The sequence below is a fragment of the Pygoscelis adeliae genome, unplaced genomic scaffold (genome assembly GCF_000699105.1).
Source record: "Pygoscelis adeliae isolate BGI_AS28 unplaced genomic scaffold, ASM69910v1 Scaffold377, whole genome shotgun sequence".
In the NCBI taxonomy this organism is placed as follows: Eukaryota; Metazoa; Chordata; class Aves; order Sphenisciformes; family Spheniscidae; genus Pygoscelis; species Pygoscelis adeliae.
In genome coordinates this window covers 836,451-858,015 of record NW_008825210.1, presented here as the reverse complement: position 1 = coordinate 858,015, position 21,565 = coordinate 836,451, and the positions used below count along the sequence as shown (strand labels likewise).

General features: G+C 37.5%; 1 protein-coding gene across 1 annotated transcript in view; it reads right to left on the bottom strand.

The window, feature by feature from the left end:
- Positions 1 to 21,565, bottom strand: part of SHQ1 (SHQ1, H/ACA ribonucleoprotein assembly factor) — a 59,274-nt gene that overhangs the window by 23,683 nt on the left and 14,026 nt on the right. Inside the window, exons 7-10 of the mRNA XM_009329010.1 lie at positions 17,237 to 17,391; positions 15,353 to 15,406; positions 12,616 to 12,739; positions 4,758 to 4,878 (exon numbers count right to left, since the gene is read on the bottom strand). Coding sequence (XP_009327285.1) covers positions 4,758 to 4,878; positions 12,616 to 12,739; positions 15,353 to 15,406; positions 17,237 to 17,391 — 454 coding nt within the window. The remainder of the gene's footprint in view (positions 1 to 4,757; positions 4,879 to 12,615; positions 12,740 to 15,352; positions 15,407 to 17,236; positions 17,392 to 21,565) is intronic.

The following is a 21,565-nucleotide window of genomic DNA, read 5'->3' as shown; positions in this document are numbered from 1 at the left end:
CACCTACAGTCACCAAAATTAGCAAGATTACATTTGTCTTAGGTTGTGGAGCACATAGACTTGTATGCGAAGGTGCGACTACAGAGCAGGCATACATTAAAGCAGCCTATATACCGGTATAACAAATCAAGTTGCAGATATAGTTCCACAGGACACACAGCTCATCTCTCTTAACATGCAGATCTCCTTTACTGCATGAGTTGAAGCTACTACAAATACACAACACAAATAATGACTTTATATTTTTTTTGCAATAGAACAGTTCATGAATAAAATGTGAGATAGTAAGTTAAAAAGTAGAAAAATAGTGATAATGAAAAGTATAATACAAATTACATGGGATCAAACACCTTACTCTCCTGCGTTCCTCATACCCATAAAACTCTGAGAAGTATACAACTATACAACTGTGCATAAGTAAGTGTACTAACCCCTGGAAAACTGCCAGGAACACTAACAGCTTCACCTCCAATTCAGGAACACAGAAAATATACATTTACTGATACTAAAGTGGTACATGTTTAAAACTAAACATGTATTTAAATGTTACGTAAAAATATTTTAAATCAGCGTGGGCTCAATTGTTTTCTTACGCAGGGATGCAGAACAGCATGCACTTAACTGCCTGCCTGGACAAGGACCCATAGGAAGTTGCTCAGCCTTCCACCTAGCCACTCATGTTGCGGCCAGCAGGCATCACGCGGCCGAGCTACCAGAAGGCACATATGTACAACAGTGGACAACAAAAAGCAATGTGAATAGAGACTGGCACAAAGGGGAATACAAAGCACTGGAGAAAGACATCAGGCTACACAAAGGAACCTCAGCACAGCAAGAGTCAGTGGGTAAACTACTCTGACTTCTATAAAGGACACAACTCCTGTGGGGTCACAGACACATAACTCCCCTCCGGCAGAAGGGAAAAAGTTCTCTTGCAACAAACCCACACCTAGATTACCCTGGTCTTAGCAGCCCGTACTGCAGCTACCAGACAACCAGTGGTTTCCCCAAAGCTCCTTCTCCTCTCCCTCATCTCCTTCTGCTCAGAGTAAGGCATGAAAGATAGAGAAGAGCTCAGACTTGTAATACAAATTCAGTTAAAAGTTCACCTTGGAGTGGCTGCCATATGTATCATAGTGGTTTGTAAAAGCTCTGACCTAAAGAAAAAAAAAAAAACAACAAACCATGCAAACCAGACAAATTAAATTTAATTTTATTATGGAAATGAAAGTAATAACAGAAGTGACAGCAGGGTGGATGATAAGCTCACTTAGCAGGGGGATCAAATGAAGTGATGACATGTCATTATGACCTCAGGGGTTAAAGATGCAATTTTCCATCTGGCTGCATCTGGCTTTTCAACATAAATGTTGACACCACCTGCCGAGATTTACTACAAGCTGCCTCCATAGGTCTTTGTCTAGCTTTTGTTACCCAGGTTAACATTTACTTTTCCTTCTTTTCCGATCAGTTTTGCTGAGCAACACGCTCCCTTTCTTCAAAACCCAGCAAACAGTTAAAAGGATTTTACATGCCACTTTATATAATAGATCAAATTATTAATAGTAACTTCACAAGCAGCTCAAAGACAGATACGAGAAACCTACAAAGCAGGTAAACTAGCCTTAAGATTGCAACCAGGAAGACAAAACTTCAGCTACACTTGCTAATATCTTGCATTGTCTGAGACTTCTAAGAATCTACTTTTCTAACAGGTACCCGAATGAAATCATTTATCTGAAAAAATCTTCTAAAGAACTAGATTGTACTCACCATATCCAACTGACAGTTAGCCACCTGCATGGGTTTTATTCAGCAGTTTAATACTTTCCAATTCCAGATACACTGTGCTTAAAATAAATCATCTTTTACCAGCCTAGTGACACATTCACTTATTCATCTAATTTAGCCACAGCCAAACTATGATCTCAAACCAAATTTGTAATCAGCTATTGACACAGTGTTGGCTATAAAGGTTTTGTTTCCACACTGAATATTTAAAAGCTACTACCAGTGGTGTTCCTCTCCTGGAGGCTTAACCTGGAGTAGGACTGTATGCTTACTACCACTTGATACACCCATTACATTTTGCCTGCGCCAAACTTTTTTTCTAAACCTACAGCTGCCAGACTTTTCTCTGCCAGTACAGGTGACCTAAAAAGCTTGCTTCCAGCTGTTTTTAGAGTGCCCAGATTCTTCACTAAAAAGAACCTACAGTCTGTTTTAACTGTTTAAACAAAGAGGTCCCAACCTCCACTAGGACTTGGTTACATACCAAGGAAAGAGGGGAAGAAAAGAAAAACCCTCCACAGATTTTGAGAGCACCCTGGGACTACAGCTGTGAAAAGACATGAGAAAAATGGAGACAAAGAAAGTTAATGAAGCTTGCATGAAGTAAAGAATAGCTAAGAAACAAAACAGAGAAAGTATCCAGACTGATGGGACACGCAAATAACTTCAATGAAAGACCACCACAAAAATAATAAATACCTTCCCCTCTCAAAACTCTTTCACCACAAAGGCAATTACCAGAGGGATGTCATAACCTTCTTCCCCTGGCATGGAAGATGTACCACCCCCCATCTCCAGATGCCTTACTCACCTTGGAGAGCTGGGAACCCTTGTTCTTTACAGACAAGTCGCCACCCGTTTCCATGTCTGTTAAGGTATTTTCTGAATGACAAGTGAACTTTGTAGTTCCCTCCAACATCAGGGAAAAAACAAAGTGTTCCTGTTCACTTCGCACATGCTTAACTTCAAGCACATGCTTCACTGCTAAACTGAACAGGAATGACTTAAGCATATGCTTAAATGCTTTCCTGATTCAGACCCTAAAAATAGGAATGGTTTCTGCAGTTCCTCCTTCTCTTGTTCTCCTAATGACAGACAACTATTGTGCCATGTCATTATGACAATAAGATAGCTTAATTGCCCTCTTTCCAGAAGCTGTCAGTTCTGCTTAACTGGTACATAATGTATGCGTCTGGGAGCAAATCTGTTAATGTATCAGTCACTTATATCTACCATACATTTTCTTCTGCTGTATTTAAAGAAAGCCCTGGTTTTTATGACTGACTTGCTAGACATTATATTCATTGATATGGGCAGCAGTGATATTACTGTCATGACTCATTTCTTCATGAAAGATGCATGAAATAACTTTCTCCATTTACCACACTTTTTCAACTCAACTTCAACCGGTAATTTCCCCATACTTGTATTTAAGGTTTGGCAAAAAAAGGCCTCCTGAAAAATGACAGTGTAAAATGAACTGACTGTTCCTGTAACTAACCAGGATTGATGAATCAAAATGTTTGGAAACACCTGTAGTTGCTTTAGAATATTTTGTGCATTCTTTTCCTGTAGTAACATAGTCATTGGAAGCATACAGAGAATAACAAGAATCAACAGTATCTACAACATGTAATAAGCAGCTATAAACAGAAGGCCTTTAATTCTTTAACTCAGAAGTGCTGGTAAGGTTACACCTAAATATACAGCCTGTGCAGGCTGGCTCAATTCTCTTTCATATTGTCCTTTCTGATCATTATTATTACTGAGTTCCCTCCATATCCCCTCACTGCTTCTTGTGTCTTGTGCACTTAAGAACTTAATTTTTTCTCCCACAGTCTCTTGTTAAATTGTGAACTGGAATGCAAAGACTATTTTGAACCGTTGTTTTACAAGTCTGTATGTTGCTATATTAACAAATATGACAATGGCGTTTTTTGTGTTTGTATTCGTAAGGCCTCCCTTTTCAGAGAAGTATTACTTGCAACTCATACACGTACTTTTGTAGGCCTTCAGAGAAGGCTGTGAAGACATTAAAAGTGAGGGAGGAAAAAAAAGCTGTATGAAAAATAGAATAAATCTGACAAGAACAATATAAAGGTTCGTAAGATCTGAACACGCAGCTTTCTTTGTTCCCACAATCCATTTCTCACTGTTTTCCTACCAATACTTTTGTTTTTAAACCATGAAAGCATGCTGGTACTTCTAACCAGTCTGGTTGCAAAGTTCCCAAGACTCTGGAACTAAGTAAAGCCATGCTGACTCCACTGAAAGAACACAGGTGAGACACAGAAGTGGTGAAGTGTAGGGACTTTGCCTGGAAGTGGCAGAGTCACTGTTTCCTATCAAGTGAAGTGGAAGCCAAGGCATACTGCCAGGGAGAGTGAGCTGGCAAGCAACTACAGGGGCAAGAGTACACAGCACGCAGAGATTTGTGACACTTCTTCTGGCGCTAATAGTCAGTTGGTGCAACTGCTCCAGTCCATAAATCAACTGTTTCATATAGATGTAAATGGTTTGCATGTGCTCTGACCAGAATTGAAAGTTGTCAATTCTATTGGAAGTTATAAATTCAATCCTGAACCAGTTGTTGTTTCCAACCTTTTTCCCAATGTTACATAAGTGCTATATAAACATTTTTGTTCCTAAGAAAGATCACAACGGAATGCAAATTCCACAGAAGCTGTTTTTTCCCCCCCAAAACTATCATTAATGAAAGTTCACATTTTCATTTAAAATGCAATTCCTCCCTCCCTTCTCCAATGATGTCACTACATAAAAAAAAATGCACTGAATGTCTTTGCTTATGTAGTAAGAATAGCTGGATAGCCAAGGTTACTAAATGAAAAAGACTGATCACACTTCCATTTATAGGAGATAGCATTTCTTTTGATTTTACTGATACTTGTTCATAGATGAGGTATGCTAAAAACCTTTCCCACATCAATAACTACTTAGGAACTTACTTCGTTTTTTGAATCCAGATGCAATAGTCCGTAACGAAGAGATCATTAAGTATGTAGGCAGGGTCATTCTCCATAAAAATCTTGTGAATGTCCAGCAGACACTTCAAAACTGCAGCTTTTCCTGGAAGTAGATTTTTATTTTTGTAATTCACGAGAAATCATAACAGATAATCTTTACCATCTTCTCACCTTTGAGGCTTTAATAACCATGCTATCTACAACCATCTTGTAACTTTAAGTTGATTCACAGTCTCAGAACGGCAGTAATATGACTATGCCCCTCAGTATCCACATCTATGTAGATGTGGAGCCTCTGAATTCAGTAGGAATCTCTCCATAAGACTAAAGCCTCAAGGCATAGTCATGCGTGTAATTCTCTACAGCTGAAGAAGCCCCCTCCCCCAGCTCTTCCACTTCTCTCTGAGCTCTGCTGGCCCAAACTTTAGCACAGTCATACAGTGAACCATATGGGGGGGAGAAGAAAAAAAAAAAGGGAAGCTGAAAAGTAACTCGCAAATAACAAAAAGTTATACTCCATCATCTAGGTGAAGAAAGAGAAAACCTATTTCTCTATATGCCTACACAAATACCTGTGCTGGAAAATAATAAGGTTGGGAACACACAGCCCACAGCAGGGTCAAGCACGCAGGAGCCCCAGCAATTGTGTAAGCCAATGTAAGCGATACCATCGCCTAACATCTAACCATTGCCTTAAATTAAGCAGAACTTTTCCTACTTCAGTTAGTTACAGAATAATTTGGCAAATTGAGCCCCCAGAAAGAAAAACTCACTTCAGGCTCAAGAAAGTGCCATTTGACACACAGTTGATAAATGCAATAAAAGATTAAAAACTTGAAACCACCAGAAATCTTTCTGTAGTCAGTTTAATTTTCTTCATATGCAACCATTGTTTATGAAGAAGAGAATTGATTAACGTAACCTCCAATTAGCTGGAATCTCCTCCCTTAGTTTTCTGATTAAAGTTGCTAAAGAGTTAAGTGCTGGAACACTAAAAAAAAAAAAATTTTTTTTCACTGTTTAATGGTGGGGGGGGAACCCAAAACATTCAAATGAAAACAGCCACTACTGCAAATGGAATCTAATAGCCCTCTCCCAAGAGGCTGGCTCCTCCTAGGCTATGAAACCTGAACATGGATGAAATTACATTTTACAGGTTTAAAAAAAAAAAAAAAGGAAAAAAAAAGAAAAAAAAGATCAGAACTCCCCCTGCTGTTCGAGTGCAAAATTTGTTTGTTTGTTTTTAAGTAATTCTGTGCTGAAAAAAATATAGACAGAGAATGAAAGTTAAAGGATGTGGAAGACGGCAATAAGGAGAAAGAACCTGGAGAGTAAAAAGCCATGGCAAACAGAACTGAAAAAACCCACTGGTTTAGAAAAGAGCAGTTGAAGAAAAGTCAGGAAAGAATGGAAAAGAAAACGTAAAATCCCAAATATAACTGATGAACTTTTAGACTGTATCACCATCAATGCTTGTCAAGCCAAGCTTGTCAAACTTCACTATTTTGACTAAAAAGAAGTGTGCTCTTTTAAAAAGAAATGATATGTGGAATTAAAATTTTGCTAATTTTTTAGGTTCTAGCTGTCAAGCTGCCAGCCTGAACAATTTACAACATCCACTACTGTTACTCATCTGCCAAGTAACAATGTAAATTAGTGACTATAACACTAATTCTCAATAAAAAGTAGTCTTTCTTCATAAATTAGTTTAAGATTATAGTAGCTTAATGAGCCTCTGATCAGAAAGGTTGAAAATCTAGCCAGACTTAATAAAATAGGGAACCCTACATACAGGCAAACACACAGAGCACGGCGAACTACCAAGCTTCTGCTTTCAGAATATGCATCTTATACATGCACCCTATAAAGAAGAAGTCCTTACACAAAACCGCATCCAATTCCTCACCACAGGAATAAAAAATAAGAGCTGAAGAGCAAACACTATTTAAGCCTTAACGTAGGATATTCCGTAACATACAGATGATTCTTGGCCTATTTCTGTGAAATTCCACACCGTAGGTTCTGTCTTTGGCTATCTACTTCAGTCTTCAGTAGACATCTGGTCTTAACTTTCAGGCTGTGCTTATGTATTCAGCAGTATTATTACTTACACTGGCTTAAGTACTCTTTGCTGCACTCCTCTGCCTCCCTCTTTTCTACAGCTCTTTGTGATGTGCCAGTACAAGTATTCGTGAAACCATACAGCGAACTGGATCAGAGAACTGATGAAGCCAAAAGGTGGACAGGCTAGGGGCTTTTTGGCAGTTATGTCAGTCCAACTCACTGAAAGGTTGGCTATCAAAGCAAACCTAAAATGTGCTAGTTTTAAAAGTCTTACTACTTTTGCAGGCCTAGGATTGTAATTTTTTATAATTCACTGTATACTGGAGTTAAGAAAGCCATGGAATAGAAGATGAAGACATGCCAAGGATAACCAATTTCATTTTCTTCACATAGCTTAAAGAGGCAAGCACTTTTAAGTTCAAGGGTGGAGAAGAAAAATCATCTATTTAGAAAAACAGCAATAAATGTTTAATAGCAGGCACAAGATAATAATCTCAGGAAAATATGAATTATTTATTTTTAAGTCAGTTTTTGCATATCTTCTGTGCAAAGTTACAGCTTTGCATTATACTGATCAATAAATACACTGCTTTTTATGTACAGATACCATTTCTTGATTATTCGAAAAAACTAGTTATATTTAAAAGTACAAATAAAAAGATTCCAACTTCTGTAATAGAATCAAAACTATTAGATCTTCTAAGCTATTAAAATTTAAGGTCTAGAACTTACAAGTGTATGACTTAAGACAGCCTCTAATACCGTCTATTTTTTGGCGTGAAGATCTGTGTTAGAGGTAAAGGAGGATAACAACCAACTTGAAACTGGGATATATTGCAAGATGGGGTATCAAATCTAAGTACTAACCCGTGGTTTTTCTGAGACAAAGGTGCTTTTCTTTTCCTGACATTAAAAATCATGACACCGCTGATGGGGAGAGGATGAGTTGCAACTGCAGAGGAAAAGCAGCAGAGTGGCTGAGTAGACAAGGCAAAAATCATAGAAGTCAGAGCATATGTCTGCAGATCACTGGATTCTTCTGGAGCTCACTGCTATGACAGCTGGTAGACGACAGCCCACAACTTTAATTCTACAGTTTCAGAAATCCAGTCCTCTCTCCACAGTTTAGTTCAAAAAAGGATACAATTTGACCCCAGCTCTGTATCTGCCATTTGATATAACCACCTACTGATTTTACACCAACTTGAAATTCTACCAGCTTTCACACTGAATATTTGGAAGCAAAGGAAATTAGTAGTCCTATCATTCTATGTTACATTATTTTTCCTGCAGACTTCTATATGTTTTTCCACATTTTCAAGAAGGAGGAGCATTCATCTAAAAAGATAAACTGAACTTCACTGTCTCATTAAAAAGTGAGAACAACAGCATTCTTAAAAACAAGAAAAGAACTCTTACAGACTTTTAAATGAAAAGGTCCTGGTAATAACTTACCCAGCTAGGCGACAGTACTATCTGTTTTTAATGGATAATTATATCATCCTAAATCTATTAGTGTTAACTGCTGGAGGGAAAGAAGCAAAGCATATTTTATGTCGCAGAAAAGGGCACAAATGAGTTTTCTCTTTATTATTAGCTCATAGACAGTAACTTCCAAATCAGTATTACACAATGGTAACCCAGTGTCAGTAAATACTGACAGAACCAGCCCACACCACTTACTTACTACAGGTCTACCGAAAAGAAAAAGGGCTCCATATATTTACATAAAAAACACACCTGATTAATTTTTATTAGTCAACTGTCAAATGCAGTATATACCTTTTGTTGGAAATAGCATTGTAGCTGGATGTACCACTGCATTTCATTCCCTTTTTTAATCCTATCCAAAGAACAGATAAATACAGTAGATATCCTAGATAACTACGCTGATTTTTGAGCAGTTTTGCTGAAATATTTTAAGTATTATAGGTCACTAAAATAGCATATGAAAAAAATCTGCTGAGGACCTCAGCATTAATCAGCTTAATGCATTCATCTTACAATCAACACTTTGGCAGGTAGTCTTAATTAAAAAGTATTTCAACCACATGCAAGGATCCTTAACGGCTTAAAAAAATGCAGTATCCTGTACCTTGGAAGTGATCCACCAACATAGCACTAATATTTCTAAAGTCAAGTCACATAACTTGAGGCATAACAATTCAGTCCCATCAGAATTCTTTACTATTTTTAAATAAAAGTTTACTGTGATTATTATTATTATTATTGAAACATCAAACTATGTCCCAACTTCTGTTACTGGCATCCTGAAAGAAACCTCAAGTCAGGATGAGGTCAACTCAAACCGATTCTTCCTTTAATTTAAACACCAGTCCTCTTGCATCTACATGAAAAGGAATAGTTTTGTGGTTCTGTTTAACTGAATGCATTTTCTGTTACTTGACAGTCATTTTTACCTATGTTCATCACACATATATTGCAATACAGTGCCAAACTGGTGAGGCATCATTTCCAGTAAACAAAGAGGGTAAGAGAGTACTTAATGCTATTTATAACTACCATGCTTTGCATGTTGCATAGTTTGCTAAGTGTTTTGTAAAAACAGAAATTCCTCAAAAGCATGGCTCAACTTCCACTGAAGTTTGAAGGAGGAAACATTTTGACTGAACAAATGTGCCTTGGCAGTAGAAGCGTTATCTACAAATCCATTTCTCTTAAGAATACATAGACACACACTTCCCTCCCCCCCTTCTGATTATAGACAGGTAATACATCCATTTTCTATCTTTCCCAATTCTTTGGTAGTTGGCTATTTAAAAAACTTAGCGCTTTTCACACTATACACACACCATAATAGTAAATACTAATTTGCTACACAAACCCCAGAACTTTCAGAAGTTAACATTAACCACCATTACTTTTACCACTACACTGCTAACTTGCTAATGCCCCTCCCAATAGATTTATGCCCACATGAAGGAAGTAATGTATTTGTGTCTGCTTTCCAGGCAGCACCTGGAGATTATCATGTCTCATACTCAAGACAGCATCCTCCTCTCTACTGCTAACAACTCCAGTTGAAACAGCCATGCATTCTCTTTTCTTGAGGCTTGCACGTGCCTTTTCAGCGTCTTGAAGATCCACGGCCAGCTCTGCGGAGGCAGCCGGTCGCCCCATCCTGCACCGTTTCCCAGGCAACCAGCACAGCACAGACATGCACAGAATGAAGCCAGGCCTGCTGCATTTCTTAACTTCTTCCACTGCTCCTAAACCATTCTAACCATCAACTAAATAAAGCTGAATTTCTTTTAAAGCTTATGGCAGTAATTTCTATGCAAATCACCGAGGTCAGAAAAAAGAAGGCTAGCCTATCTCCCATCTCCTGTCCCAGTAGAGAATGAGTTAGCGTACCCAAACTACTCCTCCAGAGAAAATGAGGACTTTGCTCTTGGAGCAAGACCATCACAGGGAGCCCATGACGATAAACATTACTGGGGCCACTGTGTTTTGGAAGCAGAGGGTAAGGAGGCAATAGCAGCCACATGTCCAACGTAGGAGGATGGAGCAGGAAACCTGACACACAGTTATTGTAGGTGCCACCTCCCTTACCAAACCACTGAAAATATTTTGTTGGATCATTGAATGTTCACTCCAATACCATCTTCCGTCATAACATTAAAAGAAAAGCAAACAGCTTACCTCTCACGTACTATCCTCTTAAGACAAAAATCTAAAAGGCTGGCAGCACTATATCATTTCAGTTTTGTTATCAGGTTTTTATTTTTTCACACTTATGAACAGCAGCATAAGCCAGTGGAGATAAGTGAAGAGGGACAGCATATATCTTCCTCTTAAAACTTCACTACCTGACTTTTATAATGTAAATGGTATTTTGAATTATCAATCGTTTTTGGCAGTAGTAGAGATTAATATTGCCATTTGTGGAGTTTTTTAATCCTACAACTCACAAGCATTGAAAAAAACCCACCGAAGTGCTGCTTCTCAGTGATTCTTCTGTCAAAAAAAAAAAGTAACACTGAATGCTTTTTTTGAAAGTAGTAACTCACAATAAACAGAAAAGTTGCAAGTAACTTTAACAACCCAAGATATAAACACATGGTTGTGTACAACTGCACAACTGAAGCTGGAATAACCATAGGTTTGAAAATTTGTACTGTTACATGAAAGCTGTCTGGGATAAACAAGGACTATATAAAAAGAATGTCACTGCTGAAAGAATAATTTGCAGTCATTAAGACGATGACAGCTCCACTCCTGAATGTGAAACAAAACAAAGCTACAAATATGTAGTGTGTAGTCAGTTTTTTATTCTTCAGTTTTAAATAAAAATTTTTAAAAAAAATCATTTATTTATTTTTCAACAGAACAGTTTTCATGGTATTCACTGCTTGTTTTTTTATGAACAGCTCTACTTGGCTGTTATTTAGAACTGTCTTATTTTCCTCATAACAAGCAAAGAACTAAGATAACATAAGCAAGTCAGAGATTTTGGCCTCTACTCCTAAGACAGAAAAATTATATAGGAAGTACTAAAAGAACAATGATGCAAAACAAGTTTTGATGCTGATACAAATTCAGGATTTCTGTTCTTCCCAGACTATCACTGGACTCGCCACAGAGTCATCTCAACCATTTTGCTTAATCCTACAAAGAACTAACACTGAATATGAACCACAAAACTACCCCTTGCTCTCAAATGTGTGATTCTATATGGCAATACTAAACTGGCGCACACAATGGAACAGTTTAGGAATTAAGATGGCTAGATGTCAAACAGTTATTTTGAACAGGAAAAAAAGAAAATAATTAATGGACTGGCTCAATTTAAAAAATAAAACAAACCAAAAAAACCCACACACAACCAAACAACAGAAGATTTAATTCCAGAAAAAGAAACTGGCAAGGAGAGCAGAATTTCAACATTAGGGTAAGCTTCCTTTCTGTCAAAATCCTAACATCACTGACAAGGGTTAAATTAAAACACTAGTTCTTCCAAACAGTAAATCATGCAGGGAAGCTGCCCAGATTTGCAACTGCAAAACCATGACGAGCAGAACTTAATCAAACAGAACAGTTGGAACAATTGAAGACGATGATGCTTTAAAAACTTCCCTTAGATGGAGACAAATCATGGAAGTTACCAGAAATCCTTCCAATCTTTTTTAACAGGGTTCCAGTCAGGTAATTAAAGAACACAAAGAACAACAGAAAACAACAGGACTGCTGCTATACTTGTACCAGCAAGTGACCCTGCTTTGAAATAAAAAAACCTTAGACACCTTTAAAATAAGGTCTAAAAAAATTGTAGTCTCTAACCTACCATAACAAAAGTTTCATTAAAATGTTCTTTTCCAACAGAAAAATCTCTTTACAAACAAATACAGTATAGAGAAAAGTACTTTGAAGACCTTTTCTCTAAAGTTTTACAAATCACGGTTGGACTATCCTGATTTATAAAGATACAAGAGCTGATCAAAGATTTTTCTAAGGATGAGACATTCATAAAGTTTCTTCTGTGTAGATTTTCTGGCATGAATAATACAGCTGAATTTACACCACAACTGCATGTATTATCTGCTAACTAATAAATGAGTAGCTTCAGGGGCTTTTTCCTGGTAAGGACACTAATTTTGTTCTCTTCTCTCCCCAGCCCCATTTTCACTTGTCCAGAAAAGTCGGTATCTATCAAGTTTGGGTGAAACTGGCCAAAGGATTCAAAAGTTATTAAAACACCCCGACATACAAACAATGTGGCTATATAGGCATCACTTCCAATCCCTAAAAAGCTTACCTAGTTGCAGTATCATGACTGTATCATTGAAGGCACGCGTCACTAATCCAAAATGTCTGTGTAGGGGATAGCATAGCACTCTTCTTCCAAAAGATACCAGGACGTCATGAATGCTACTGAAACTCTGTGTATATCAGTGAAAAATCTGAATTAGTCTGTGTGCTTTTCGATACAAAGAAATAGGTTTTTGTTTATTTGTTTTCCTTTAAGGAAAAAAAAGTCATAGCAGAATAGGAAAAAAGCACATTTTTATATATTATGCATCTAAAAATCTGTACTTTAATAGATATGGAAATCAACATGTTAAATAGAAACAAGACACTGCACATTTAGTTTGCATGGCAGGATAACAGAAGTCCTATACGTTTTAGTGGTTTTGAATTAAAAAAAGAATGTAGAGAACATTAGAATAACACATCTAACTCAACTGCCATTCTTTAGATTAAAGCAATAAATTACGTGTCCCACATTATTATATATATTAAGGGGAAGCTATAAAAAGCCTTTTAAGAATAAAGAAAAATTAAAACCACATGATATTAACAAAATACATGTGTACATTTAAGATCTTTAAAAATGATACATGACTCTGCCTTTCATGAAAATTATAGATATACAAGGCAGGAATAAATATATCTGCCTAGGGAAAGCAGTTCATTGTCCTCCTTTACGAGTGAGGAAGGCCTCTAATTTACTCAGGCCAGACGCATTAATGAGTTATTAAAGACTTTCTTAAGAGAGTGATTTCCTTTCCAGCTTTCACTTTTCAAGACAAAATATTCCATTTATGAATTCAAATAAAAATACCTATTTCATCTTGAACTCTCAATTTATTAAAATTAATAAAAATGCTTTGCTGACAGCTGGCACTTTTTTGCATTATATGACTACCTCAACCCATTTTTCATTTTAATGGATCGCTGGCAAGCATTTAAATAATTTATGTTTTGTTATTTAATATTTAGAGTCTAAGGTGTGTACATGTCATGCACAGCAAAATGGCAGTCAGTTCAAACAAACCATAGCTGAGGCAATTTTGTTTACAGATTGATGAAAACACCCGCCTCTACATGGTTTGTATAACAGATATAGTTATTAACAGCTTGGTGCCAGGAGACTGAATTTTCTGGGTGTGAAATATACTGTTGGCACAGGCTGCACCAAGAACTGCTATATTATAGGATAAGCACATGCAGAAAACTCCTTCACTATGTTAGGATATGGATCTGAAAAAAAAAAATCGAGAGTTAAGGCAATCACTGTATTTCAACTGCACTCCTTTGTGACTTGCTACTGCAGAACATTCAACTAGAAACAAAACTAACAGATCTAGAAAACCAGACGTCACAGAATGAGTTATTACTGAATATAATTCACCACTACTAGAAACACTTGAAGGACTGAACCCAAAAATCCTGTCAAATTTCATTTTTGATCCTGCAAACTGAGACTTGGCTCTGTAATTTCAGGAATGAGGACGGGACAGTCCTTTCTAGCTTGCTGCCATCATAAGAAATAATGGATTACAGGCCAGGTTAAGTCCCTTCCACTTCCAGCTCTGTAACAACTTAATTACACAGGCCCGTGTGCTTTCAGTAAACAATCTGAAAGTGCAAAGAATAGAATTCAGTTTGTTTCCTCTAGTCTATGTTGGTTTCAAAGGGCTAGCAGCAACTAAACAAATAGGGATGTGACAATAACACTGAAAAGAAGGGGGCAGGTAAAGCAACACATGTCCACTAACTGACTCTGCAAGAAACCTGAAACAAAAGTATTCAGCGTGTCTGAAAGATCACACAATCATTAAAGCCTTAATGAGACAACAGTTCTACAACTACAGAACTGAGGTCTTTTTGCTACAAGAATATGGAATTCAGCTTCTCCATGATGGGGGGGGGGCGCAGGGAAAGACACCTTTTGATTGAGTTCTAAGAGCTTTTCCTATCGTCGGGTTTGCATTTACTTCTGGGCTTCCCAGTTCCACTCTCCAACATACTCTGAAGTCTCATAGCAGAATGGATGAGAAGCCAGAAGCCACCTGATTTGCAGCCAAGAAAAAGAGCAAGCTAGAAGTGCAGAATGATGAGCTAGGAAAGCTGAAGAAATGGCTCAACAGTCAAAACCCCCAGAAGTGAACAATAAGCTGCTTTATTAAGGCCTGTCATCTTCAAAAGTTATTAAAACATATATCTGAGGTAGGACTTAAAAGGACACGAGAACATCAAGAAATTACACTCCCTGCTTTTTATGCCCTTTCTATTTTAACATGCTTTAGCCAGTTAAACAGAAAGATACCTACGACTTCTAATCAAGGAGCTAGTAGGCTGTATTTTCTTGCCCTAAGCATGGAGCTGCACACACATACTGTGGACATATGTGAGGAATAATTACAGTTACTTCCTAAATAAAGGTCAGGACTTGTGAATCAAGCCCAGGAGCTAGGGACAGTGTGTAGACGAGCAGCTTTTTCATAGGGCCTATCCTTAGCTTTTCCAGAATGGGCCATAACGCGGCCCAGCACCCAGACAGATGAGAGGTCATACTCCAGCCTCTTGAGGCTACTAGTCGCTGGGAGCCCAGAAGTCACAATCAATTTCTTGTTACATTTACTAAAAAGAGGACATACACTTAATTCATCTTCACTACTGGAAGAGTAAGCTTTCCACAAAAGCAACATGCAGCACCAAAAACAAATAATACAGCAAACACATGATGCAAAACTTAAGTTTTAACTTACCTCCAGCCAGCACAATGTTGCACTCAGTTTCCTGACATTCCAAGACGATTCAACCTGATTTTAAGAGGAGACCGTAAAACAAGTATTATCTAATTCAACATTCAAGACTGCTGGCAAACTATTTAAGGTAACATTCTGGCAGCAATTTAAGAACCTTTGTGAACATGAAGCAGTAATTATATTATGTGCATTGAAATGGCCACAGGACAGCATTAAAAATTATATTGCAATGCAGATGTTAAATAACTGAATTGGTTTCCGTATTGGGAATATCTAGCCCATGCACAACGCCTTTAAAATACAACAGTAATCACAGAAAAACAGTATTTTAGTGGAATTCTGTCCCTTTTCACCAAGCAACAGAAACTTGAATCAACAAAGCTCAAGCTAAAATGCCTTGTTTCATGAAAACAGCTCAAGACTTCTGGCTTTCAGAGAGGGTCCTAAAGCCAGCAGTACATGTAAAATGTCATTATTCTTAAAATGTGACAGATTCATGGTATTTGTGTGGTAGTGTGGTCTAGTGGGATGATTAGGGCAAAAAGCCAGGAAGCCTTGATCTATAATCCTGGCTCTAGTAAAGATTTGTGTGGCCCGAATGTCTTGGTTTTCCTATTAAAAAGGAAAAAAAAACAAAAACAAAAACCCCACAGCGTGTTTGCCACATATACCATACGGTTATTGCAAAGATCAATAAAGAATTGCATGACTGTGTTCCTCGCATATTTGCAATTTTGTGCAACACTAACACGCAATACAACCACCATCCTAGATTATTCTGTTGAATAAGCAGGTCTGGACATTTCTGCCTGCCTTTCTAAAATCCATGCCCCACAATTCAGTCTGATTAAGACAGGATGGTTTTGCTTATATGTTCCACTACTTTGATTAAAAGCACTGAGAAAACACCTCACTGGTTACTATCAGCAGAGGAGGTGCTAGGCACAAAGTTGTATCTGGGAAGCAAGTCCATTTCAAAAAGGCAAGCTATCCACAGAACAGCATGGAATCCATTCTAAACTTCTGCTATTTTCTTAATTCTTTATATTCTGTAAAAAGCCTAAGATACAGAACACAAAATAAAGCTGGTTGCTGCTTGTGTAAGAGATGGGCAAACACCAGAATCCTGAAAAAAAGCCTTCCTACTTCCCTCCAGTGTTTGAATACTAGAAAAAGAAAACTCTGCATTAGGATTTTTTTATTTTTTACATGTGTGTTAATTTCAAAAATTTTAAATGCCTCACTCTAGTTTCCAGAATTCCTCAGGAAACACCTTCCATACTCAGTGCGTAAGCTTTAAAAAACAAACAAACAAAAACCCACAAAAACTCCTAAAAAAAACCAGTTTTGCTAAAGGCATATAATGGTAGCCTCTATAAAACACTAAAAACATAGTTTCAGTCCTACAGACTTAATGGTTTCCCATGCTTTTTCAGAATCCAAATCAGTAGTGGTGTTTATTAGAGACAAACATACTTGTTATGGAACTGTCCAAAAAACAGAAGGAAGAACCATCAATATAAAAGAACAATTATTTTGTGAAATCTGTATTTACATAAATCAAGACACATCACAACACAAAACAAATCAGAAACAAACAGAATTGCCTGGAGTCTCCTGCATCTCCACTTTTCTCCTACAGCTAAAATGCTACTCCAGCAGAACAGAAGTATTTAGAAATCATATTAATCCCCGCACGCATCCCAACAGCTCAATCTAGAGATAGAAAGTCTTTCATTTTAACTTACTCATTTATATATTCTTAATGCTTGGAAGTAAGTTCACTTTAAAAGGTAGGTTTCCTAAATGACAGTACAGGGTCCAGCACTAGGTTCCTAAAACATACTAAATTTTGGGGGGGGTGTTAATTTTTTTTTAACTTACATTCTTGTCTCCTTCATTGACACAGATTTCATAGCAATATGCCAGAAGGATATCAATTAAACCAAGATATACATGATGACGGCTTCTTTTATCCAGAAGATAAGATTTATTTGTGAATTTTCTCAGCTGTTCTCTCTCTTCCTCAGAGAAGACAACTATAAAAAGTAAAAGGATAATCGATTATGAATTTAAAGCTGGCACATTCATTTCAATAGGTGGTAATGCTACTTCAGCAGTCTCTTGAAAAGAAGCGTGTAACTAATCACAAGTCACTCATCACTCAAGAAAAAGCCTAAATAATTCTTACTTTCATTTTTAACTTTTAAACTCTGATATATTCCTTTCAAAGTCAAGTTCTAGCCCCGCAATGTACTGCACATACACACTGGCAATTTTGAACCCCTCTGAAAGCGCCAAGGATCTCTATGGATGCCTGGGTATCTTATACAGAGATAAATGCACAATCAGGATGGGAGTAAATTGAAGTTTCTTAAGTCCACGTTGTCTGGGATAAAAATAAGAAAACAGGAAAACAACAACAAATATATTTTCTTATTGTAGAAAAGGGTAAGAACTAAAGAAACAGGGAAGGGAGAAAAAGGAAAGGTACAATTCTGTATTTCCAAGCCTCATCAATTTCGACTCATGACCTAGGCATGATTTAGGAGCTTATTTATGCTGTCTGATAACATCCGTCCAGTGTCTGAGGAAGACTGAAGAAAGATCAAAATCCCATCCCCACCGATGTTGGTATGAAAGCTGCATCTCCCTCCAAAGAGCTATGGTATCCACCATCAGCGACCATCATATTTTGCTTATCTTCAGTGTACCTCATTTAGTTAAGAATGGCTATACTGAGCCAACCCAAAGATTCTTCTCACCCAGTACCTTCTCTTTGGGATGCATAAGGATGACGACAGCAACAACACAGCAGGCATGATGTGACAATGCATCACAGTATTTCTCTAGGAAACAGCGGTATAGACATGGATAGCTAAGATTGAATATTGAATAGTAACCCTTCTGAAGCGTACTTAAAACACTTCAGAAAGGATGGCAGAATTGCCTTGAAATAACAGTAGAGATTAAGTAGATAACTGACTAGAAGCCATCTCTGTATAAACCCAAAGTAAATCAAGAAGCCATTTAGTACAATTAAAATAGCCAGAAGCCAGGGCTAAGAGATTTTCATCCAGGCTGCATGGAGCGCAGGTATTCCATGTCAACAGGCGCTGATCTACTGAATACGATAGATGTCGTGAGCACATTTTGGTCACACCACAGGAGAAAGTTACAGGCACAAGGTGACTTGACAGGAGAAAGAAGCATTACTAGCTTGACAGCTGATGCTTTGTTGTGTTGAGGAAGTCCCACTCCATGATTTGTTCAAGCACCAGTAACACTGGAACCAACCCGAGTTTAAAGTACCACACACTGAACGAGGTTTCTCTGAGGACAGGAACAAGCCTAATGCGGCACTCTTATTACGCTTTCAAAATAAACCCTAAGTGCCAGGGGTGGATACATGATGTACTCCTTAACTAATTGAATTTTAATTATTTAGTCTAGGCAGGGAGGGGTATCAAAAACAAAACCTTACAATTAGTATTGAAATGTCTCTTCAATTATTCTTTTACCACACCTTTTTTGAGTCACTATGTTCTGGCATACTTAGCTGGGGGCAGAGAAAAGCTGTAGGCTAGATGTACAAACTTAAAAATGTAAAACAATTAATGGTTTAATCACTAAGATGAGGATGTGATACTGGCTAAGCGTTAATATGTTCATCACCCCTGATAAAGCACCTGAAGACCCCTTGCTATAGCCAGGCAGGCAGCTGGGAAGCGTCAGCCTCTGTGGCTCCACGAGACAGATCCTTGAATATTGCTGAGCTGCCATCTTCCACCAGCTTCACCAGCACTAACAACTTGACCTGCTAATCCAACAATTCCTGCCCCAACTTGATTCCCTGTTTTTCCAGTTTAGGATTTGGTATCTTCCATGTTGGTATTGACCTCTGGAATCCTTGAGCTACTAATGATCCTGTCTCAACAATCCTACCTGCAATTTTACTGTTCTTATTTTTCTGCAGACTTTCTCACAGCTCTTTCTCAGCAGCATGAGTGAGCCAGGGTCATTATGGGCAAAACCCGTAATCCAGAGCCCTGGACCCTTGGGATACAGGCAGCTAAATCCCCAGAGGGGGGGTTACAGCACGGATTACAGAAAGAAAAGGTTATAACCCCTAGTAAACCAAGTTCCTTTTTACACCCCTTGCGCATTTCTCTATCATAAGGATGATGATTGCAAGTGTGCTTATAAATGTTTCTCCTCAAACATTGCTCATCATCATTTTACACGATCCACGTTCTCAGGGATACAATCAGTCTATAAGACGTGGTCTTCTCTATCCCCAGAGCTTTCTACAAGCTTTCGAATTTTATGACATGTTTTGAAACAAATGTTTGTGATGCCAAAGGCATGTACATACACACACACCCCCCTCATCTCAAGACATAAAATCATGAACTAGGGAAAACATTTTTGAATGTTTCTTCTTTATGAACTTTTAAAATGTTTCTATCAGCTTCATAACCATGAAATACTTGATTTAAATTCCTATGGAAACTTCTTGATGAGCTAAACATTTCTCTGGAGTCAAGCCAGTCTCCATTTATTTACAAGCTCCCACAAAAAAAAAAATCCAGCTTTTATATCATCTTGAGAAAGCCAATCTCTTCCACTTGCTATGATCTAGTACAAAGTGACAATTCAGCAAGACTATGGCAGTTTTAACTCTGTTTTTCTATTAATGCAATGCAGTTCAGTATTACCCCTTAAATCACAAATATAGATGATGTATCTATATTCTATCAGCAAATTTCTTTATAAGTTCTTAAATCGCATTGATTCTTCAGTGAGTCACCTCTATCATTCATATTAAAATTGTCCATAAAACCGTATGTGCAATGTTGTAGCACATTTGAAAAAAATTAGTTTCTGAAAAACATAACATAAAACCACTTTGTAAGTTGCCACAGTAGGGTGGGTTTAATGAGCTATCACAACAGGGTGTTAGAAGAAGGTCCAATTGGAAAGAAAAAAAAGGCATTTCCAATTTCAGCTAGCTTTCACCAGAAAACCCTCTCCTGGAGTACAACACAATTTATTATAAAATCATATGCAACTGGCACTTTCACCCTGAAGAGAAGCACAAAAAAGGAGAGGTGAAACTGAAGCTAAAGATAGAAAAGAAATACCAAAAAGCAAACAGCCAAAGTTTGTTAGCAAAGACTACTGCAGCAGATCAGATTCATAAAGCTTAAAATCACTTCTGATGACTACAGTAAAAAGTGTGTTACAAAGCAGCTAATAATTCCTTCAAAGCACATGAGAATCTATCACAGCCAGAATACCTGTTAAACAGTTATGCCAGCACGCTCATATTTCTAGGCCCACCTCAATGCATTTGCTACAGTTAGCAGTCAAGACGCACACATATTAGGAATGCAACTGTTCTCCTTCAGAAACTCATTATATTCAGTACTGGATCCACTACTGAGAATCCACTCTTCTTCATCAGCAACTACAACCTTAAGTTTGTTTTTGTCTCATAGCTGATGAAAATTAACCTCTCTTATCATAGGGATAAGAAACAGTCCAGCGCTGAGAGCAAAAAATTGACTTTTTAAAGTTTTACTAACAAGTATTTGTTAGATTCCCTAAAATCCACATTCTAGAAGAATATGTAAATGTGAACCATACTTCCTTTCTAAGTACAAAGCAAAGAAACTCCTAGAGAAGTTCATGAAACGTACGAGACAAAGTTTTCTTCCTCTAAAATGCAAACTCTCTGAAGCATCATAACATATACAACTGGACCATAAACACAGAAATGGCAAGTCTACTAGACAACAGCAAACAAGATACAGACTAGACAATTCCCAAAGGTAAATGTTACAAGTTGTTCATTAACTCAGTGCAAAGTGCCAGGTGTTCTAAATAAAGTTTCTCTGTCTGGAGAAAATACTGCAATTTTACAAATAAATATCTATCCATTCCTTAAAGTTTTTGAACAATAAATTATCCAGGCCTGAAACTCCTTATTAACACGTCAAAACCACCACCTACTTTGTTTTCCCAATTCAAAAATACAAGTACATAGTATAAGCTTAACAGAACAAGTAAAACTGCAATTGCATTTTCTGCTATATTAAGCCCGTACACTTCCGTACACTTGCATTACCAATGTTTTATCTAACAATAACTGTACAACAATTAATATTAATCTAATGCAAAGCAGCATCTGTTGCTATTTATCAAGTACTA